The following is a 24,613-nucleotide window of genomic DNA, read 5'->3' as shown; positions in this document are numbered from 1 at the left end:
CCATGAAGACTGATGCAAAGAATTCATTTAGTTTCTCCGCAATCACTTTATCATCCTTCAGTGCTCCTTTAGCATGTCGATCGTCCAGTGGCCCTTTTGGTTGTTTAGCAGGCTTCCTGCTTCTGATGTCCTTAAAACATTTTTGCTATTACTTTTTGAGTCTTTGGCTAACTGTTCTTCAAATTCTTTTTTGGCCTTCCTAATTATATTTTTACACTTCACTTGCCAGAGTTTATACTCCTTTCTATTTTCCTAACTAGGATTTAACTTCCATTTTTTAAAGGATGTCTTTTTGCCTCTCACTGCTTCTTTTACTTTGTGGTTTTGGCACTGTGGCACTTTTTTGGTTTTCTTACTATGTTTTTTAATTTTGGTGTACACATTTAAGTTGAGCCTCTATTATGGTGTCTTAAAAAAGTTTCCATGCAGCTTGCAGGGATTTCACTTTTGGCACTGTATCTTTTAATTTCTGTTTAACTAGCCTCCTCGTTTTTGTGTAGTTCCCCTTTCTGAAATTACATGCTACAGTGTTGCGCTGCTGTGATGTTTTCTCTGCCACAGGAGTATTAAATTTAATTATATTATGGTCATTATTACCAAGAGATCCAGCTATATTCACCTCTTGAACCAGATCCTGTGCTCCATTTAGGACTAAATCAAGAATTGCCTCTCCTCTTGTGGGTCCAGGACTAGCTGCTCCAAGAAGCGGTCGTTTAAGGTGTCAAGAAACTTTATCTCTGCATCCTGTCCTGAGGTGACATGTACCCAGTCAATATGAGGATATTTGAAATTGCCCATTATTACTGAGTGTTTTATTTTAATACCCTCTCTATTCTCCCTGAGCATTTCACAGTCACTATCACCATCCTGGTCAGGTGGTTGGAAATATTTCCCTATTGCTATATTCTTATTATTAGAGCATAGAATTACTATCGATAGAGATTCTATGGTACTGTTTTGTTCATTTAAGATTTTTAAATCATTTGATTCTATGCTTTACATATAGGGCCACTCCCACACCCGCACGACCTGTTCTATCCTTCCGATATATTTTGTACCTTGTATTACTGTGTCCCATTGATTATCCTTATTCCATCAATTTTCTATGATGCCTATTATATCAATATCCTCATTTAATATGAGCCAGTCTAGTTCACCCATCTTATTATTTAGGCTTCTAGAATTTGTATATAAGCACTTTACAAACTTGTCACTTTTTAGCTGTCTGCCATAACGTGATGTAATTGAATGGGACTTTTTTTCATTTGACTGTTTCCTCATCAGATCCTACCTATATTTTATCATATTCCATCCTCTCCTCCTTTCTAGGACATAGAGAATCTCCATTAATAGATTTTCCCTAAGGGATGTCTCTGTCTGAACTACATGCTCCTCCGCACCTGTCGGCTTTCCCCAACCCTTAGTTTAAAAATTGCTCTACAGTCTTTTTAATTTTGGTTTAGGTGGAGTCCATCATTCCTATCTAGGCTCCCCCTTTCTGAAAAGTTTCCCCAGTTCCTAATAAATAGAAACCCTTCCTCCCTACACCATCCTCTCATCCACGCATTGAGACCCTGCAGTTCTGCCTGTCTAACTGGCCCTGCACATGGAACTGGAAGGATTTCAAAGAATGCTACCATGGAAGTCCTGGACTTCAATCTCTTACCTAGCAGCCTAAATTTGGCCTCCAGAACCTCTCTCCTATCCTTTCTATGTCATTGGTACCTACATGTACCATGACCACCAGCTCCTCCCTAGCCCTACATATGAGTCTATCTAGATGTCTTGAGAGATCTGTAACCTTTGCACCAGGCAGGCAAGTCACCAGGCGGTTCTCCCAGTCATTGCAAACCCAGCTATGTTTTTAATGATCAAATCACCCATTACTCATGCCTGTCTCTTCCAAATAACTGGAGTTCCCACCCACAAAGAGGTATCCTCAGTGCAAGAGGATACCACAACATCATCTGGAAGGAGGGTCCCAACTAAGGGATCATTTCCCTCTGCTCCAGTTGAATGTTCTTCTTCCCCGAGACTTTCATCCTCCTCAACAGCAGAGAATCTGTCAGACCAGGGGTTGGACCATTCTACCGTGCCCTGGAAAGTCTCATTTATGTACCTCTCTGTCTCCCTTAGCTCCTCCAGTTCAGTTCCTTGCTCCGAATGCACACATACGCCACCTGCTCATAGGGACAACCTTAACCCTAATCCTAACCCATAGGGCAGGTAATCATGCATGCTGCATTGGGTTCAATAAATTGGATAGCCCCCAATCTGTTCCTTTGTTGTTGTTGTTGTTTGTTTGTTTTTTATCGGGAGTATTTTTGGCCCCCTGTGTTCCAGTCCCCCTGGGTGCTAAAGGGCTTAGGGATCAAAGCCTTGTTAAGAATTTCTCAGCCTTGCCTAGAAGGCTGGTAGGCTCAGCACACAGTCCCCCAAACAAACAGCCACACGGTATATTTCAGTGAAGCAGCAAACACACCACAAACACACACACACTACAGACAACAAACTTACCCCAAGGATCACATAATTGCTCCTTCTTCACCTGGAGAACTCCCTCGCAAAACTCCCCTGTTAGCCACTCCTGTTTGCTAGCTCTCACTGACTTCAATGGCACAGGAGTAGGCACCAAGACAGGGTGCAAAGCGAAGTTGCTGCTGCAGGACCCTTAGGAGGAATTCTGGCTGATTCCAACAGAGACTCCCTAGGAACACACTGCAGTGACAGCCCTGACAGCTTTTAAAGAGCTACCGTGTGCATTTCTCTCCATGCCTGGTCAGATGTGTGCATGAGGGAAGGGAGATGGACCTCCTCCTCACATTCTTTGAGGAGGTTAGCATCAGGGGTAGCATGAACAGTGGCTTTGCTCCCCAGCCTCACTGATAGAGGCTATGCTACTCAGAACTATTCTAGACAAGATGGTGGCCACAACAGCAGTCAATGCCAGTGACCTTGTCTATGCTAGAGAGACTCCAGTTACTGCCACTAGTGGAGATGCACTGTTGGCTGTGCAACGGTGGGATAGAGCTCAAAGTCTATTGCAGGCAGAGACATTTTGGTCCTTGTGCAGGGTTTGAGAGAGAGGTAAATCATAGAATCATAGAATATCAGGGTTGGAAGGGACCTCAGGAGGTCATCTCATCCAACCCCCTGCTCAAAGCAGGACCAATCGCCAACTAAATCAACCCAGCCAGGGCTTTGTCAAGCCTGACCTTAAAAGCTTCAAAGGAAGGAGATTCCACCACCTCCCTAGGTAATGCATTCCAGTGCTTAACCACCCTCCTAGTGAAAAAGTTTTTACTAATATCCAACCTAAACCTCCCCCACTGCAACTTGAGACGATTACTCATCATTCTGTCATCTGCTACCACTGAGAACAGCCTAGATCCATCCTCTTTGAAACCTCCTTTCGGGTGGTTGAAAGCAGCTATCAAATTCCCCCTCATTCTTCTCTTCCACAAACTAAACAATCCCAGTTCCCTCAGCCTCTCCTCATAAGTCATGTGTTCCAGTCCCCTAATCATTTTTGTTGCCCTCCACTGGACGCTTTCCAATTTTTTCACATCCTTCTTGTAGAGTGGGGCCCAAAACTGGACACACTACTCCAGATAAGGCCTCACCAATATCGAATAGAGGGGAACGATCACGTCCCTCGATCTGCTGGCAATGCCCCTACTTATACATCCCAAAATGCCATTGGCTTCTTGGCAACAAGGGCACACTGTTGACTCATATCCAGCTTCTCATCCACTGTAACCCCTAGGTCCTTTTCTGCAGAACTGCTGCTTAGCCATTCGGTCCCTAGTCTGTAGCAGTGCATGGGATTCTTCTATCCTAAGTGCAGGACTCTGCACTTGTCCTTGTTGAACCTCATCAGATTTCTTTTGGCCCAAAGGCTCCTTGCACTCTCCCATCTTTGAGCCTCTGCCTGGGGCCACCACATTCTCATCCATAACATCAACCAGCAAATACGTGCACCCTTCAAACAGCTTTATGAAGTTCACAAACTGATTATACATGTAAACACCACTAGCGTGGCCTTACTAAGGACATACATGAGCAAGGGCATACAGTGTAACTTCCAAGGGTAGCAATCTGCTTGAAACAGTATAGTCCTTAAAGACTTGATCCTGTTCCCATGGATGTTAATAACAAAACTCTAAATGCCTTAACTAGAAGCAGGATTAGGCCCAGAGTGTGCAATACATCCAAGAGCACAAGAGGTTAATACATTTGTTGGTCTGAGGAAGTGATTGTCACTTTTTAGCACGTTTTCATGATCATTTGTTGAAAATGAATTGAGCCCAGATAATCCCAGGATCATGTACAGTAGCTGTAATAAATCTATTTTTTATTAAAGTGTAGAATCTAGCTGACAAGACAAGACACGAGCACAGATCAAATGGTTTATAATCCACAGTAAATGCCACATTACTACCCCACAATGACATTTTCTCACTTGTTTCCATGGAAGAATTTCAGAGCAAGCTTATATTTCCAGAGTGCAACAGCAACATCCAGTGGCCATGAAATGAGATTTCCAGCAAGCGTTTTATTCTCTGAATTTGGTAAAGAATTAATGTGCTTTCCAAAATTTCAGATGATTTTATTTGTGCAATGCAGGTAGATTCTAAGCACAGGAAAACTATATTCCATAGCTTCTGAGTGCTGCCAGTTTATTACTAAGTGGCCTCAAACAAGGGTCTCTATTCAATCATGTTTTGAAATTCCTATTGTGACACAGCAAAATGTAAGGGTCGAGTTTTACCACCCTCCAACGTAATTACTTGGAACAAGATACTGATCAACAAGGCTGGAAGAATTGGATCCACAGGGGAAGATTCCACAGAACCCATGTGAATCTTGTACCACAACAAGCTCCGTGACCACTTTGAGGTGGCCTAAGGCAAATAGCCTTGTTCAAGGAAGTTTGCATAGCTGTGACTGTAACAGCACCATTAGTATAGAGATCCATAAAAGTAACTTCCAAGGTAACACATTACCTTAGTACTCTCTCCAGAACTGGACTGAGACAATATTGGTGGGACTCTGGGAAAGAATCTTGCAGTCCTGCTGCCCATGCTGTACTGCTACCATGGACAGAAGACTTTAGTTTCCAGTCCTGTCAATCTCGTACTTTTCACAAGCATTAAATTCACTAGCATTTTTTCCCCCCAAACCTATAAAGCTATTGCATATCCTTTATCTTTCAAAAAATTTCTGACAACCCAAATAAAGAAATTGATATGCAAACTTTGTTTTACATATTTAATTAGACAGAGAAATGCAGTAGTTAACTCAAGCAACAGGGATCTCTCTCTGGTCTGCAGACATCCACACATTTCAAATCTCAGGGAATCCACTTTTTCATGAAAACAACAATATATTTTTTAAAGTAATGGGTTGGGCAATGAACATATAACAACTTAGCAAACCTTTTAAAGGGCCAAATCCAAAGCACCAAAATCAATAGGAGTGTTACCTGAATAAAAATTGCATAACAACTCTTTGGCTTAAAGGAAGGAAGTTCATGTTGTGAGTAATTTAACTACTCTTAATGTATCCTCTTGTGCTGGGTAGACTTTGTTTTTATTTTTAACTAATTGCTATACTGTAGTGATCGGTAGTGGTCCCTCCTTGTCAGGCTCAGAGGAAGGCCACTCTGCCTCTCTGTGTCAGGCAAGAAACCCACTGTTAATTTGTAGCCTAGGCCCTGGCCCTCTGGGCGAGGCTGAGGAACAAGTGGTCTTTAGCCCAAGCCTCCAGGCTGGGGCAGATAGCAAACACAGTCTGGGGCTCTGACCCTTGGGGGTGGTGGAGAGAGAGCAATAGATAGTCTTTAGCCTAGCTTCCTTGTGGCCCTGAATGCACCCAATAATCCATTTGTATGTTGAATCCTGCGAGACATATGCCCACATAAAGATGCTGTGCTCAAAAACCCTCAGCACCCTCATGCTTTCTGGGACCCCATCCAGACATTGGGTAGCCATTACCCTAAACCTTATAGTCGAGCTCCCCATGTCTAAGAGGCACACTGTAGTCCTCATGGTGGTCAACCAATTGACAAAAAATGACCCACTTCATCCCCATTATGCTCCTGCCCTCCACAGAAGAAATGGCCCAGCTCCTGGTGAGTCACATCATCTATCTCCATGGACTGCCAGAGGAAATCACAATGGATTGGTGTCCATGATTTGTATCATTATTTTGGTGTGAAAACCTATGATTGCTTGGGGTCTGTACTTATACATCCACCACCTATCACCCACAAACTGACTGTCAGTCTGAACAAGTGAATCAAGGGTTGGAACAATATCTGTGCTGCTTCATGAATTTCCACCAGGACAACTGCAGGAGCCTCCTGCCCCAAGATGAGCTTGCTTATAATGATGCTGATTAAGTCTCCACTGAACAGAGTCCATTCTAAGCAAACTGTGACTTCCATCCCCATCTCTACCTATCATGTCTACCAATCCAGCAGGTGCCAACTGGGTGTGCCAGATCTATGAGAGCCAAGAAGAACTCAAGGTACATCTGTACAAGGCCAGGGAAGATTACAGGCACAGAGCCAGGAAGCCCAGCATTCACCATCGAACAAAAAATGTGGTTCTCAGCCCAACAGCTCTGCACTGACTGGACATGTTGTAAACTGGATTACTGATACCTCAGGTCATATTCCATCAGCCAGGTAATCAACCCAGTGACCATGAGGTTTCAATTACCTAGATCCCTCAAAATCCACCCAATGATCCACATATGCTTGCTAAAACACCAACAACCCCTTCGCTCACCAGACCCAACCACTACCCAGTCCAGTGTGGGTCCAAGGACATGAACAGTAAAAAGTCCATAAGATACTGGACTCAAAAATCAAATGCAGCTCCCACTGGTTCTATGTAGACAGGTAGGGCTATGACCCAGAAGAGCAATCTTGGGAGCCAGCATCCCAAATCTATGTCCTTGACCTCAAGGCAGCCTTCCAGATGGCCTGTCCAGACAAACTTGAGCCAGAGGAGGGCACTTCTAGGGGGGACTAGTGTAAAGCCCAACAGGTCTGGAACATGAGCCTGCAGAGCTGCCAGGCAGCAAACCCAGTGGCAGCTACAACCAGCTTGTGCTCTACTACTCACGACCCACTGTGGACACAGACAACAGGAAGTCCCACCTCAAGGGGTCCAAGAGGCAGCAACCTCATGGCTCCTGATTAGCTTCCCACCCAATATAAACCAATGGGTGTCCAAGAAGTGTTCAGGCAGAAGCATGCATCTCCTGTAGTTGCCATGACCATTCCTTCTCCCTTCTCTTGAACTCCTGGCTCTGACCTCGGCTTGATTTGGACCTCTCCATCTAACCTGGACCCTGAAACCTGAGACAGACTCTGATGCTTGGTATTGACCCTGGCCTGGAACTTGACTACAAACTCCTCTGCTACTCTCAGCCTCAGGTTTGACCCTGCTTTGACCCTTGGTCCTGACTGCCCTTGTCAGGATCCTGACTCTAAAGCTGACCACTTATCTTCCCTAAAATCTATTAAAATCTAACATTACTGTGATCTATAAATTGCTGCCGTCTGGATGTGGTTTGGCTAGCTGAAAGGTCTATTTTTCTAGTAAACTCTGTTCATTTTATGTTACCTCATCCTCCCATCCCCACCACATTTGTCTATCTTCTCAACCTGTTACACTCTGACACCTAGACTGGATGGCCTCTGGGGCAGGGACTCTCTTTGTTACCAGCCTGCACAGTATCTAATGCAATGATCCTTGACTGGGGTTCCTACATGGTACCATAATAAATGTTATGTTTTTCCATTAGCTTTAAGACCAATATTTTATCTAAGAGAAAAAATTACTGGAACAGAATCCAGTCACATTTTTGGCAAATGAAGAGAGTATTATAAATGCAAGATATACATTTAGATTTTATCTCTATATAATGGAGCATAATGAGAGACAGATCGCAGGCTCATCCCACTGTGCCACTTATCTAAAAACAGCAGCAGGATCTTCATCAGAAGCTTCGAAGCAACAAATGGGGAAATCTTTTAAGTCTTGGAAAGGACTTCTTCTATCCCAGAAGGTAAGAACATAGGCTCCTATACTGACACGCAACAGGGCACTGAGCAGGGCATATTATAAAAATGTAGCTAGATTAGACTACATTGATCATTCTTACATCTCATACTATAGGACAATTAATATAGGTCTAAGAACACATGTGCTGGCATGGATGTAAGTATTATTTATTTGCAATTCTTTTATTTCTTTATATATGTGTGTGACAAATATGGGGATACTCTTTAATAATTGTTAATGCTGTATCTGGATCTGGCAGTAGCACAGTGTTTTTATACTGTACATGGGTAATGCATATTTTACATAATAGTCTGTCTAGGTATCAGGAAGGGCAGCAAGGAGGCCCTTTCTAATAGTCACCTAATAGTTTCCACTTAAGGGTGGTTCAGGGCAATGCCCGAACAATTTGCTGTGGTGACTCTGGCTTGGTTGCCGGACAGCCTATCAAACTGCTTTGGCTGGCATATGACAAAGCCAACGGTAGTAGGGCGTCTGCCCCACTCCAACGTAAAAGGGACTAAGAGCAACTGAGGGAGGCTGGCAAGGTAGTGGGCCCCAGGTGTGGCTGCTTAATCAGACCAAAGCTGAATCCTAGGGGTTCATCCTTACAGATTGACAGAGCCAGAAGAGTACCCAGAAGTCACCTACTACAGGACAGGCCCAACAAAGAAAACAACAGAACGCCACTAGCCATCACCTTCAGCCCCCAACTAAAACCTCTCCAACGCATCATCAAGGATCTACAACCTATCCTGAAGGACGAGCCATCGCTCTCTCAGATCTTGGGAGACAGACCAGTCCTTGCTTACAAACAGCCCCCCAATCTGAAGCAAATACTCACCAGCAACCACACACCACACAACAGAACCACTAACCCAGGAACCTATCCTTGCAACAAAGCCCGTTGCCAACTCTGTCCACATATCTATTCAGGGGATACCATCATAGGGCCTAATCACATCAGCCACACTATCAGAGGCTCGTTCACCTGCGCATCTACCAATGTGATCTATGCCATCATGTGCCAGCAATGCCCCTCTGCCATGTACATTGGCCAAACTGGACAGTCTCTACGTAAAAGAATGAATGGACACAAATCAGACGTCAAGAATTATAACATTCAAAAATCAGTTGGAGAACACTTCAATCTCTCTGGTCACTCGATCACAGACCTAAGAGTGGCTATACTTCAACAAAAAAGCTTCAAAAACAGACTCCAACGAGAGACTGCTGAATTGGAATTAATTTGCAAACTGGATACAATTAACTTAGGCTTGAATAGAGACTGGGGATGGAGGAGTCATTACACAAAGTAAAACTATTTCCCCATGGTATTTCTCCCTCCCACCCCACCCCCCACTGTTCCTCTGATATTCTTGTTAACTGCTGGAATTAGCCTACCTGCTTGTCACCATGAAAGGTTTTCCTCCTTTCCCCCCCTGCTGTTGGTGATGGCTTATCTTAAGTGATCACTCTCCTTTCAGTGTGTATGATAAACCCATTGTTTCATGTTCTCTGTGTGTGTGTATATAAATCTCTCCTCTGTTTTTTCCACCAAATGCATCCGATGAAGTGAGCTGTAGCTCACGAAAGCTTATGCTCTAATAAATTTGTTAGTCTCTAAGGTGCCACAAGTACTCCTTATCCCTACTCTAGTGACAAAGACAAACTTTTGGGAACATAAGAAGAAACAAAAAGACATGTTAGTTAGCCATTACTAAAAGCCATTACTAAAAGGCTGCTTAATCAGGCCACAGCTGGCCTGAATAAAAGGGCTGTGGGGCCAGGAGCTGAAGGAGTCTCACTCTAGCCCTGGAGTGGGAAGGGCTAGCTGCCTGAGAGGAAGGTACCTGAAGTAGAGCAGTGTTGGGGAAGGTCAAGAGGAGCTGCAGAGCTCCAGCCTGGTAAACCCCCAGGCTGCAGGCCTTGGTGAAAGTCTACAAAGGTACTGGGGCTATAGAGATGTAGCCTGGGAATAGGCAGAGGCAGCTGGTCCTCACCCCTTGCCAATGATGAGTGGCCATTACAGACTGCAGTCTGCCCCAGTGAAAGGGGGCTAGATGATGACTGGCAGTAGCCACTGAGGCAAGGTGGGTTTAGAAGGTTGGGGGTTCCCTGGTAGGGGAGACCCAGAGAGCGGGAGTACTTCTGGGGCAGAACTCCAAGGTAAAGGGGCAGCGGGGTCCGGGAAGGACACGGGGCCTGAGGAAGGCAAGACACCAGCCAGCAGAAGCAGCTCCGAGCCTGGAAAAGAGCTAATTCCCAGACGACCAGCAGAAGGCACCAAACTGGTAAGTCCGCAATCTGCTACACCAACCAACACTTGACAAATTCTTTGACACAGATGTGCGTTAGTGGTTTACTATGTGTCCACAACTCCTATGAAGCCTGACAAACTCACTACACCTAACACATTGCTCTCATTATATTTATCTGTAAAGAATGTCATGTGAGATATTCAACGAAAGTCAGTGACACACTGGTCATTAATATAACTGTGAAATGTGTGTATTAATGCTATATGAAGGATTATGGATACTTACTGATATTATGCTTTAAAGTCCATGATCAAACAATGGGGAAAAAAAGAGATTTTTTTTCCAGACAAAAGGGAGGATAGTTATTTCCCTGTCTCTAATGTAAATTGAATTGAGCATGGTGATGCCAGAGACAGTGGGCAGTTCATTTTAATCAGAGGTTAACAGAAGGAACAAATTAAAATGAGGATGTGAAATCAGCGGGGGAAGAACTGAAAGTTGAATCCTAGGGGTTCATCCTGACTCTAGTGACAAAGACAAACTTTTGGGAACATAAGAAGAAACAAAAAGACGTGTTGGTTAGCCATTACTTAGAGTACAAAGTGGCCAACGCTTTTTGAATTGAGGATCTCCTGCCATGCGAGTGGGTGATGCTGAAAGATTGCCTTAGGTAAGATTGCTTTAAGACATTCTTAGTCAAGGATTGCAGCTGGTTAAATTTTAGTCACTTAGAAGCGTGTTATACTTTTGTTTTCAATCATTTCTGTCTCCATTTTTCTTTCTCAGTATCATTTAATCTCATTCTTTTAATAAACTACACTGTTTTATCATAAGTTTATCTCAGTGCTGTTATACTATGCAGAGTATGAATTCCTGGTTAAATCGAGCAAGTTGGTGAGTATGCTGTCTCTTCAGAGACAGTGGATAATTTTAATTGTTAATTTTAGTATGTGTCCAGGGACAGTGGCTGGCTGCGGCACAGAGAAAACAGTTTGGAAACTGAAGTGCACCAAGGGTTTACCTGCAAGGCCAAGTTAGAGTCCAGTGGAGTCTTGAGGAATCTGTGGGGCTGGCTAACAATCTGGGGTGGCAGAGAGTTGTGACTAAGTTTAGCACCAGAAAATCCCTTTTATGCCATGGCAGAGGGTAACAGCATTTCTGGACACCCCAAGAAATTGTCTCAGTCTCCCTGAGAACAAAGCAGCATTGTAGGGTTTAAAAGGACACTCTCTTGGAGGGGCAAAAGGAGAACAAGATGGAGAGACACACAAACCCAGGAACCCACAGGATGTCTGAAGAAGCTAAGCCTCTGTGGGTCACCAATATAGTACTTTAAGACAGACATGCATATTTGGTGGGTGTACATGAAGTAGTGTACTTGGGTCCCAGTCAAGGAATACAACAATTGCAAGGCTTAACCCTGACAAGGGCAAGAAGCCTAGTACCTGAAAGGGTTGAATCCAAAGAGACTCAAAAGGTGATAGGGGTGCAGCTAGTCCCAAAACCACAAAAATGGGCAAATGATGATAAATGTCTTCTGGGGTAGACTTCTTTAGGTACTTTAAAACAAGCCAACTACCCCTCTTTAAACTGTCCTGAGATGAGAAAAATCCTGGATAAAGGGTATAGAGGTAAAAGAGGATGCAGTAAATACACATCTGGAGACAAAAAGAAAAGGAATACTTGGGGCACCTTAGAGACTAACAAATTAATTTGAGCATAAGCTTTTGTGAGCTACAGCTCACTTCATCGGATGCATTCAGTGGAAAATACTGTGTGAAGATTTATATACATAGAGAACATGAAACAATGGGTGTTACCATACACACTGTAACAAGAGAGTGATCATTTAAGGTGAGCTATTACCAGCAGGAGAACGGGGGGAGGGGGGAATCCTTTTGTAGTGATAGTCAAGGTGGGCCATTTCCAGCAGTTGACAAGAACATCTGAGGAACAGTGGGGGATGGAGGGGGGGAATAAACATGGGGAAATAGTTTTACTTTGTGTAATGATCCATCTACTCCCAGTATCTATTCAAGCCTAAGTTAATTGTATCCAGTTTGCAAATTAATTCCAATTCAGCAGTCTCTCGTTGGAATCTATTTTTGAAGTTTTTTTTTGTTGAAGAATTGGAACTTTTAGGTCTGTAATTGAGTGACCAAAGACCAGTTCTCCAACTGGTTTTTGAATGTTATAATTCTTGACATCTGATTTGTGTCCATTTATTCTTTTACATAGAGACTGTCCAGTTTGACTAATGTACATGGCAGAGGGGCATTGCTGGCACATATCACATTGGTAGATGTGCAGGTGAATGAGCCTCTGATAGTGTGGCTGATGTGATTAGGCCCTATGATGGTGTCCCCTGAATAGATATGTGGACAGAGTTGGCAACGGGCTTTGTTGCAAGGATAGGTTCCTGGGTTAGTGGTTCTGTTGTGTGGTGTGTAGTTGCTGGTGAGTATTTGCTTTAGGTTGTGGGGCTGTCTGTAAGCAAGGACTGGCCTGTCTCCCAAGATCTGTGAGAGTGATGGGTCATCCTTCAGGATAGGTGGTAGATCCTTGATGATGCGTTGGAGAGGTTTTAGTTGGGGGCTGAAGGTGATGGCTAGTGGCATTCTGTTATTTTCTTTGTTGGGCCTGTCCTGTAGAAGGTGACTTCTGGGTACTCTTCTGGCTCTGTCAGAAGGTGCCACAAGTACTCCTTTTCTACTCTCCCCACTGTATTTTCCACTGAATGCATCCGATGAAGTGAGCTGTTGCTGTAGCTCATGAAAGCTTATGCCCAAATAAATTTGTTAGTCTCTAAGGTGCCACAAGTCCTCCTTTTCTTTTTGTGAATACAAACTAACATGGCTGCTACTCTGAAATCTGGAGACAGATTCTAGTCCTAGGTATTCCTATGTATATCTGAACTAACTCCATTTATATGTGAAGTGTCACTGGATTTAAACAAAGGTAGTAACATCAGACTTTGGCCCTGGATCTCTGGTACTTTACACATTATAATTACAAGATATATTTTCTGGATATGGCATATTACTGATCTCTACCTTGTTAAACCCTTTATCCAAGCTATCGAAAGACAAGGCAGACTATCTGAAGAGCTCAGTTGCACCAGATTCCTGGACTTCTTGCACCAGATCTTCAGATTACTCCACAGTGTGTAACACAAGGAAGATGTGGAATGTTTATATGAATGCCTTAGAATGGAGATCACCTTGTACAAGGATCCCTGTATTTTTCAGTCATGCCCTTAAGAACTGTTCTGTGGAGCACTTATCCTTGCTACAGTAAATCATTTGGTAGAAAAAAGCAAAAAGGAGATGCCAATGTTGAAGCTAATAGTTTGGGACAGGGGAAATCTTCAGGCCCTTCCCAGGGTGAACAGATTGGTGCTTCCGCTTGAAGCTTGGACTCTTCTCTACCCAAAACCTTTCTGGAGAATTGAGGAGAAAAAGGTTATTTATCAGTAGTCACTTCCCTGGCCTTCCAGGCATGAAACCATTTGAACAGTACTAAATTTTACAGTGGGCACACATGTTCCTCAAAGCCCAGGGTTCTTGTCACTTCTCTAACAGATTCATAGATTCTAAGGCCACTAATCATATAATCTGACCTCCTGCATAACCCAGGACACAAAATAAATCCCATGTCCCTGCTGACCATCCCTCGGATCCTCACTACTGCCAGGAAACTTAGGACATAAGCATTTTTTGATGATTAATTGACTCCCTGGATGTTTGGCAAGTTTTAATGAATGTGGCCTTAAATTGTTTCACGTAATGCAGAAAGGTTTGGAATTACGCAATTGGATGGAACAATCTCCCATTGAAGCCAGTGGCAAAATTCCAATTTTCAATGGGAGCAGGACTGAGTCATATATAAAGTAATGGCTACCATGACACATACTGATGAAGTTGTATCATGCTGCACACCCTGTATTTCAAGCACCTTGCTTTCATTTTCTTGACTGCACAAATTTTCAATGTAATTTACACAAATTATGAGCTCTGCAGTGCATTGATGTTCCAATCTCTGCTGGGATTGTTTATCATGCAAATAAGTACATGTGCATGAGTCTTTTAATTTTAGATAAGAAAACAATGCTAATTTAATCTTTGGGGACATGAAGGTGGAGAAAAGGATGACACAGCTTGTTCAAAAGAAACGCAAAGCCTCAATCAATGTATTTACCAGAGGCTTTATAGCAGAAGTCTTGCATCTATCACTAAGAGTAACACCTGTAAAAGCAAAGCTCTTGTAATCTCTGGAATCACAAGTGAGTTTCAGTTTATATTATTATATTAAAATGTCCATAAATTTCATATTAATGCTTCATTTTTATTTTTTTCTCATAGTATCCAGCATGGAAAAAATCATTTTTAATATAATTTATGTTAACAGGCACCAAAGGATGTGATTTTTTCATTTGATTTACCATGTCTGAGAACAGTTTCAAGAGATTATAACAGTAAACTTCCAATAGTTGTTTTCTGTACTAAGGACAGCACAATTGAGCATCACAGAAAACTTGGTGGAACAAGGATAATCAGTGGGACATGGTAATAGCAGGGTAGAAAATATATAGGAATGACAGAGTAGGTCATGATGACTGGGGAGTGACATTACATGTGAAAGAAAGCACAGAGTTAAACAGAGTAAAAATCTTAAATGATTCAAACTATACTATAAAATCTCTATGGATAGAAATTCCATGCATGAATAATAAGAATAGAGCAGTAAAAATGTACTAGTGACCGCCTGACGAGGATGGTGATGGTGACTGTGAAATGCTCAGGTAGATTAGAAAGGCTATAAAAATAGAAAACTCAATAATAATGGGGGATTTCAACTATTTCAGTAATGACTGGGTACATGTCACTTCACGACAGGATGCAGAGATTAGGTTTCTTGATACTATAAATGACTGCTTCTTGGACCAGCTAATCCTGGAACCCACAAGGGGACAGGCAATTCTTGACTTAGTCCTAAGTGGAGCACAGGATCTGGTACAAGAATTGAATATAGCTGAACCACCTGGTAATAATGACCATAGTATAATTAAATTTAACATCTTTCTAGGGTCACGATAGCAAAGCAGCTCACCACAGTACCATTTAACTTCAGAAAGGGGAAATACACAAAAATGAGGAAGCTAATTAAACAGAAATTAAAAGGTATAGTCCCAAAAGTGAAATGCCTGTAAGCTGCATGGAAACTTTTAAAAAAACATAATAATAGAGGCTCAACTTAAATGTATGCCCCAAATTAAAACACATAGTAAAAGGACCAAAAAGTGCCACCAGGGCTAAACAACAAAGTAAAAAGTGGTTAGAAGCAAAAAGGCATCCCTTGAAAATTAGAAGTTATAGCCTACTGAAGAAAATAGAAAACAGCATAAACCCTGGCAAGTCAAGTGTAAAAGTATAATTAGGCAGGCCAAAAAAAGAATTTGAAGAACAGCTAGCTAAAGACACGAAAATTAATAGCAAAACATTTTTTAAGTACATCAGAAGCAGGAAGCATGCCAAACAATGAAAGGGGCCACAGGATGATCAAAGTGCTAAAGGAGCACTCAAGAAAGACACGGCCACTACAGAGAAGCTAAATGAATTCTTTGCATTGGTTTTCACTGCAGAGGATGTAAGGGAGATACCCATACCTAAGGCATTCTTTTTAGGTGACAAATCTGAGGAACTGTCCCAGATTGAGGTGTGAATGGAGGAGGCTTTGGAAGAAATTGATAAATTAAACAGTAAGCCTAACTTCAGCATGAGACAAATTCGTTGAAACGATAGTAAATAACAGAATTATCAGACACATACATGAACATGATTTGTTGTGGAACAGTCAACACAGCATATGTAAAGGGAAATCATGCCTCACCAATCTATTAGAATTCTATGAGGGGTCAACAAATATGTGGACAAAGAATGCCTGCCCATGAGGGTGATCCTCTAGATATACTGTTATTGGACAAGGTCTCTCACCAAAAGCTCATAAGTAAAATAAGCAGTCACAGGATAAGAGGGAAGGTCCTCTCCTGGATAAGTTACTAGTTAAAAGATAGGAAACAAAGAGTAGGAAAAAATGATACATTTTCAGAATGGAGAGAGGTAAATAGTGGTGTTCCCCGCCGATCTGTACTGGGAATAGTGCTGTTCAACATATTCATAAATGATCTGGAGAAAGAAATAAACCATGAAATAGCAAAATTTGCAGACAATATGAAACTACTCAAGAGAGTTAAGTCCAAAGCAGACGGTGAAGAGTTACAAATGGATCTCACAAAACTGGTTGACTGTGCAATAAAAAAGCAGATATAATGCATTGTTGATAAATTAAAATTAATGCACATTGGAAAACATAATCCCAACTATATATACAAAATGATGGGATCTAAATTAGCTACTACTGCTCAAGAAAGAGAACTTGCAGTCTCTGAAAACATGCTCAATGTGCAGCAGCAGTCAAAAACACTAACAGAATATTAGGCAGCATAAGGAAAGGCATAGAAAATAAGACAAGAATTTCACAATGCCAGTATAAAAACCCCTGGTATGCCCACATCTTGAATATTGTGTGCAGTTCTGGTCACCCCATTTCAAAATATATATAACAATTGGAAAAAGTACAGAGAAGGGCAACAAAACTGATTAAGGGCATAGGTGTTGGAACTAGAGGTGTGGCAGCACCCTCTGGCTTGAAGTGGTTTCCATCTTTTCAGGGCTTACAGTTTGGTTCAATGGCTCTCAGCACCCCCACTATACAAGTTGTTCCAGCACCCCTGATTAAGGATATGGAACAACTCCTGCATGAGGAGAGATTAAAAAGACTGGAACTTTACATCTTGAAAAAGAGATGACTAAGAGGGGATATGACAGAGTAAGTTCATGGAGGATATGTCTGTTAGGGGGCTTATTCCTTCACACACTCACTTCCCTGGTCCTTCTCGCATGAACCGAGACCAACAATACCCAAAGTCCAAAAGCGCATACAATTCAATGTTTGTTGGGGTGAACTTCCAGCAAGCATGATTCCAGTTTCCTTCCTTAGTGTTCCCCTTCCCAGCTCTGACACCACAGAGCCTTACCTGTGTCCCTGTTCCTGTTCCCCCCTTAGCAAAACATGATTCCAATTTCCCTCCCATTCCCTGTTCCCATTCCCCCCCCCCACACTTCCTGATTGACTGTAGACTATATAGTAAAACTTGAGTTCTGCTTAGCTATACCTTAACCAATCATTTTACTGAAATTTAACTGACCAATCCTAACATATAGTAACATGATTAAGTAACCAATTATATCGCACCACCTTAATTAGTTTACACCCAGAAAAATTAATTATAGAGCAGACAGAAACAATCACAGAACCAGACAGAGATTATACAGACAAACAATAGGGAAATGGGGACTATAGTGATAGAACAACAAAGAAATGAGGATTTCACAAACCAGCTATGGATAAGTGAGTTCTTGCCAGACAAGATGCTATCAAACTAAGTTTCCTTTTACATCTTCTAGGCTCTTCCCTTTCTCTGGAGGTGATAGGCTTTATCAGGACAGGATTGTATCCTAACAGCCCAATAGCACATTATTTCAATGTGACTAGTCTGGAATGTGAGGAGGTGACCGGTTGCTTCCCAGCTTATGGCTGCCTCTGCTGCTTAGCCAAAGGCCTTAGCCTAAGAACAGGGCCTCAGACTGTCACAGTGAGAGAAGGCCCTTACACCGTCAGACAGTGATTTTGATTCTTTCTTTTATACATCTATAACTAGCTAAGTGATAAGAATACACCTAAATTCTTAGAGTATAGGCCTTTACAGACAGGTCTGAATATCTATATCCTAACAATGTTCATCACTGACTATTAGCCAAGATGGTCAGGGATGCAACCACATGCTTTGGGTGTTGCTAGCCTCTGACTGCTAGAAGCAGGCATTAGATGATGGGCCTGGATTACTCGATAATTGCCTGTCCTGTTCATTCCCTCTGAAGCACCTGGCATTAGCCTTTGTTGGAAGACAGGATACTGGGCTAGGCAGACCATTGGTCTGACCCCGTATGGTCATTCTAATGTTATCTTATTTTGTTCTCTTTGTTAAGCTAAATAGATAGATTAAAGGTTTCAGAGTAGCAGCCATGTTAGTCTGTATTCACAAAAAGAAAAGGAGTACTTGTGGCACCTTAGAGATTAACAAATTTATTTGAGCATAAGCTTTCGTGAGCGACAGCTCTGTAGCTCACGAAAGCTTATGCTCAAATAAATTTGTTAGTCTCTAAGGTGCCACAAGTACTCCTTTTCTTTTTAGATAGATTGAAGGATATCAATCACTACAAGGCAGGTTTTCTAATACTGTAATGATTCTCATGGCTCTTCTCTGAACCCTCTCCAATTTATCAACATCCTTCTTGAACTGTGGGCACCAGAACTGGACACAGTATTCCAGCAGCAATTGCACCAGTGCCAAATACAGAAGGAAAATAACCTCTTTACTCCTACTCAAGATTTCCCTGATTATGTATCCAAGGATCATATTCGCTCTTTTGGCCACAGCATCACACTGGAAGCTCATGTTCCGATGATTATTCAACATAATTTTCAGAGTCACTGCTTCCCAGAATAGAGCCCCCCATCCTCTAAGCATGGCCTGCATTCTTTGTTCCTAGATGTATATCTTTACATTTACCTGTTTTTTTAAAAGGATATTGTATGTTTGTGCCCAGTTTACTGAGCAATCCAGATCACTCTGAATCAGTGACCTGTCCACTTCGTTATTTACCACTCCCCTAATTTTTGCACCATCTGCAAACATTATCGGTGATTATATATTTTCTTCCAGGTTATTGACAAAGATGTTAAATAGCACAGGGCCAAGAACCGACCCGTGTGAGACTTCACTGGAAACAGAGCCGCTCAATGGCGATTTCCCAATTACAGTTACATTTTGAGACCTAAGTTAGCTAGTTTTAAATCCATTTAATGTGTGCCAAATTAATATATCATTCTAGATTGTTAATCCAAATGTTGTGTAGTGCCAAGTCATACGCGTTACAGAAGTCTAAGTATCTAATGTCAACACTACTATGTTTATCAACCAAACTTGTAATCTTATTAAAAAAATTAGTTTGACAGGATCTATTTTCCATAAACCAATCTCCTATTACAACAAAGTTGGAAAAAAGCAGGCTGGACAACTGCTTATATCTATATGTCCATCAGGGCTACTAAATTGATAATCTGGCTAAAATCAAATAACATCTCCATCACATCCTTCAACTAATTCCTTTATCCACCAACTTCACCTGAGTCTTAATTGCATACAGAGAGCCTGAGCTAGCACACTTGGCCAGATGTAAAGTTGAGTAACTACATCATCGAGATCCAGTGAATCAGATGTATTGTTCATTGTCATCAACATAGTACTTAAACCATCTCATTCTCTCCCCAGTGGCTTTATATATACATCCTACGGGATGGAAGGCACTCTAAGTTAACTGAAATTGCATGAGGGGGACTTAGCTACAAGAATATATCGAATATGTTATTTTACCTACAAAGATCTTCAGCAAAGCACACATCATTCATTACTCTACAATCTTTCTTGTAATAATTAGGATGGTTTCCTAACTGTGTTTTTCATTCTAGATGTTTTCAACAATCAGACCATGAACAATTGCAACAGCAATTCTTCTGCTAAAGACTTTTATCTCATTGGATTTCCTGCACTTCAAGATTTTCAGATCCCTCTTTTCCTTGTATTTTTGGTATTCTACCTGCTAATACTAATTGGTAATATCATTATTATAGCTGTAGTTGTGGTTGATCAAACACTTCACAAACCCATGTACTTTTTCCTAGCTAATCTCTCTGTCTTAGATATACTGTTTACAACTACTACCATTCCCAAAATGTTGGCAATGTTTCTGGTCAATGCCAAAACTATTTCTTTTCATGTTTGCTTTCTGCAGATGTATTGTTTTCATGGTCTAACAGTGACTGAATCGCTGCTTCTTGTAGTCATGTCTTATGATCGTTATGAAGCAATTTGTAATCCTTTGCATTACCCAGTTAAAATGACAAAGAGAGTAAACATTCAACTGGCAGCATATGCCTGGGTAACTGCATTGTTAATACCAATACCTGTCATCTTTCAGACCTCTCAGTTAACATTTGGTGAAACAACCATAGTTTACCATTGCTTTTGTGATCACTTGGCAGTTGTGCAAGCAGCTTGTTCAGATTTCAGTGCCTCTTTTCAGACTTTCTTGGGGTTTTCCATTGCCATGACTGTTTCAGTCGTGCCACTTATGCTTGTCACCCTATCATATGTTCACATCATTATCTCCATATTAAAGATCAACTCTAAAGGAGGTCGCAGTAAGGCATTTTCTACTTGCACTTCCCATCTGATTGTGGTTGGCACCTACTATTTATCCATTGCTCTGGCATATATTTCCTACAGAACAGACATGCCTATTGATATCCATGTATTGAGCAATGTTGTTTTTGCTATTTTAACTCCTTTGTTAAATCCACTCATTTATACTTTGCGAAACAAGGAAGTAAAATGTGCAGTAAAAAGATTATTTTTCTGAAGATCTTTCCTCCTTCTAAAAAACTGTAATCTCATGGGGAAAAATTAGCTCCAACACAGAAGTTTCACACAGAACCTATACATCACATCAACCCCCTCTACAGGGGTTAAGTAGGGCTTAAGTCAATGGTTTTCAAACTGTGGGTCACAACCCAATATTGGGTCACGGAAGGTAAGGCACTGGATCATGGTGGCTCTGATCAGCACCGCTGACTGTGGCATTAAAAGTCCCATTGGCAGTGCTACCTGGCTAAGTCAGGGTAGTTCGTACCTGTTCTGACACTGCGCTGCACCCCTGAAGTGGCCAGCAGCAAGTCTGGCTCCTAGGCAGCGGGGCCACATCAGCTTCCCATAGAACGGTTAAGTACGGTTTAAATGGCTTGATATGGCTTCCTCTGCATTGGGGTGATTTTCATCCTATTAATATCAAGTATTTTTGAACATACTAACTTTCCTCTATATGCTGAAAGGGACAAAAAGTAATTTGTTTTATAATTTTTTAGTTTCAGGCTGAATTGGGGGCACTACTGCACATGCATTGCAAAATCTGCTACAGTGAAAGTGTGGTGTGTACTAGTGCCTTAAAACATGTGTACTGTGAACCGTGACTTTATAACAAGGGTGTCATAGTGCATTGTGTTTATTATCTCTCAGTGATTCTGGAACAAATTTGTCCAGTTTATAAGTGGAAAGAGCTTTTTCTTTTTCTAAATTGCAGCTCTTGGAACCCAACCTGGGAGATGAAGTGAGATTGTTCTTTCCTTCTTTTGTACAATTACCTGTGTACCTGACCCAGCTAAAGTGTATTAGAGGTGTAATTGTGGTATAGCTGGGCTATGCTTTCCCCATAATATGCAATGTAATTTTAAACTCTGTTTACAATTAAAATATTTTAAAAGTCTAATGATGGTTTTTTATCCATGGTGCAGCGGAAAGAAGTTAAAAGGTTGCTCCGAAGTCGTTATAAAACTTTTGATCAGATTGAAATATCAACACATAATATGCATAACAGTGATTAACTTGTATATCCAGCTGCTCATAAGAGCTGCCTATTGACTAACATTTTGCTTAGTCATGGAAGAATTTCCAGCACTAAAGCTTCCAGTAAATATGCCAAATAAAGGTAAAACTGAAATGTGATTCTTAATCCTTTCCTCTATACATTTCACCAGGTTGAATTGACCATTGTTTTATTGTCTCCATTTAAGAGATTCATACATGTCAGAAGTTATTTTCCTAGTGTAGAGTCTATAAATTACATTATACTGCATACTTCAGAATGAGGGGGAAAGAATATGAGGAGCTTGAAATGCAGTATGTAGAGCATAATGCTTTTTCATCTCTAGGCAATAGGAAGTGCCATCAGCTCTCTTCTTTTATCATATTGTGCAATTCTAACATTTCTGCATGTGAAGGAGTCCTATTCAGTGCAGGTACTCCTCCTCATGGCTAGGTCAGGGAATTAGTTCTTGCCCCATCTGGCACCCCCTTCCGTCAGTTGCTTGCACTGTGGCCCTTCTTTCTTTCTTTCTTTCTTTCTGTGACTCGGGTTATTCCCTCTTTCTGACTTGGCCTTCCAGCCACATCACGCTGTAGTTTCCACTTTCCTAGTGGCTGGTAGGGGAACCCGGGTCTGCCCACTATTCCAAGGAACCTATGCCTAGCAACCTAGGTATGCTCATTGTCAATACTGGTTGCTGCTTCTCTGGGCTTCTTCCTACCCCACCTCTCTATCTCCTTGCCTAACTCTAGGTTTACCACCAGGGTTTCCTCTGCTCTCCATGGCTTCTTCACCCCTCTCAGTATCTTGGCACAGACCCCAAAGTCTTTCTTTCCTCTGGATTTCCTTCTTGACCCTGGCCAATTCCCTTTCTGTCCAGAAAGTGACTGCAGACCTCATCCCTGCAGCTCCTTTCCTGCTCTTACTTCCTGGCTTTATAAACCTCTCCCAACTGGGCTTCATCTGCAATTAGTTGTTATCAATCCTTGACTCTTCTCCAGATGCAGTAGGTAAAGTTACTGATGTCTGTAGGCCTACATTACTTGCTCAGGGCTTGTGCAGATGGACACCCCATCACACAGGTTTATATAAAGTCATATTCAGTAAAATATTTTGATGGATAAAACTCAAAAGGTTCTTACATTCAATTAAACTGAAACAAGATCTATTTTTATGGTATTTTACTACCTTCTCAGAACAGAAATACAAGTTCACTTTGTTAAAAACGTACTTTTTCAAAGCTCATTCAAGATTTTAGGGTCAGTTGAGTTTGAGTTGTGGACACAAAGCTTTGGTCCACTTTCTTTTTATTTTTACTGAATCTCCCATCCATGGTTTAAATAAATTCAGCCAGCAGTGTCCGTTGGAGCTGTGCATGCACCTTGTAAGCCTTATACCTTCCTCCCAAGGCCATGAAGGACAGAACACTCCTTACCATCACTTAGCTCCTTCACTGAGACAGATATCCAAGAGTAGGACTCTGTGTCAGTCAGAATGGACAGCGGGTCATGGAATCCATGAGGACAAAAGTATCTTGAGGACCTCCAGTTATCATAAGGTAAGTAACCTCTCTGTCATCTTTGAGCATTTGTCCACAGAGATCCTACTGAAGGTTTATTGACTGGCAGTTATTTCTCAATAAGGTGGGTTATAGGACTTCTCTCTAAATAATGACTGGGAGAAAACCCTGCCATATTGGGCACCTGATCTAGAAGTTGCCACAATGGAGTAGTGATGGGTAAATGTATGAACAGAGCTCCAAGTAGCTGCCTTACAAATGTCTGAGATAGGCATCCCTCTAAGACATGCTATAGATCAGGGGCGGGAAACCTATGGCCCGTGGGCCGGATCCAGCCCATTGCTTAATTTCATCCGGCCTGCACATGGGCGGCGGGTCCCATAGGCTGGGGGTGGCTGTGCCTCCCCAAATAGTCAGGCATGGACCTGCACATGCACCGTCCTGCCTACCCCCCGCGCCCCAGTTTACTGCCATGCAGTCTGTGGCTCCTCCAGTCACCCTGTGCTCCAGACAGGGCTAAGGGTCTGTGGCAGTGCTGCCCGCTCACGCTCCAGGGCTTGGGAGACTGTGGCTGTGTGCCACCCGCCTTCCCGGCGCTCCAGGGCTGGGGATGCTGCAGTCACGTGCTGCTCGCCTTCCTGACACTACGGGGATGGGACCATGCACCGCCCACCCTCCCAGTGCTCCTCTGGTGCTGGGAAGCTAGCCTGGGGCGGGGCTCGGAGCCGGTGGCCACAGTGTTGGAGGGGACTCGGGGCTCTGGCGTGGGATGGAAGGGGCAGGGCTGGAGGCTTTGGATCAAATCCTTGCTTTTTACTTGTGTGACTTATTTTTTCTGTGGCTAAATGGCCCAGGATAGAAAAAAAGGTTCCCCACCCCTGCTATAGATGTTACCTGAGGGACAGGGAGGTGGAATGCAGAGTTGGTATAGGCTAGAAATGAACTGACTATCCTTGCCAGATAAATTCTAACATATACTAATTAGTTGAAATCACAGCCTTCCCCCAACCCCCCAAAAAAGAAAGGCAATTGTTAAAAAGAGAGAAGTAAATTTATAGATTTTTCTCAAGCTGGTCTTCGACTCTCGGCCACAGTTTCAAACCTGCAGCCTTTCTCCTGATGGAGAGTATATAGTGCCAGTAGATGAAGAAGGCCCTT

At 42.2% G+C, this 24,613-nt stretch overlaps 1 protein-coding gene across 1 annotated transcript; it reads left to right on the top strand.

The window, feature by feature from the left end:
* The first annotated feature begins 20,007 nt into the window (after positions 1-20,007).
* Positions 20,008-20,937, top strand: LOC119861212 (olfactory receptor 2AT4). Its single transcript, XM_038416011.2, has one exon. The coding sequence runs from the start codon at positions 20,008-20,010 to the stop codon at positions 20,935-20,937; it is 930 nt and encodes a 309-aa protein (XP_038271939.2).
* The last annotated feature ends 3,676 nt before the right edge of the window (positions 20,938-24,613 follow it).

This window comes from Dermochelys coriacea, chromosome 1 (assembly GCF_009764565.3).
Source record: "Dermochelys coriacea isolate rDerCor1 chromosome 1, rDerCor1.pri.v4, whole genome shotgun sequence".
NCBI classification, from domain to species: Eukaryota; Metazoa; Chordata; order Testudines; family Dermochelyidae; genus Dermochelys; species Dermochelys coriacea.
The sequence above is the reverse complement of the archived record's forward strand: the minus strand, read 5'-3'. Positions and strand labels throughout refer to the sequence as shown.

What these genes read in the sequence shown, in the direction of transcription:
- LOC119861212 (XM_038416011.2), top strand. Translation starts at nt 20,008, where the DNA reads ATGAACAATTGCAACAGCAATTCTTCTGCTAAAGACTTTTATCTCATT.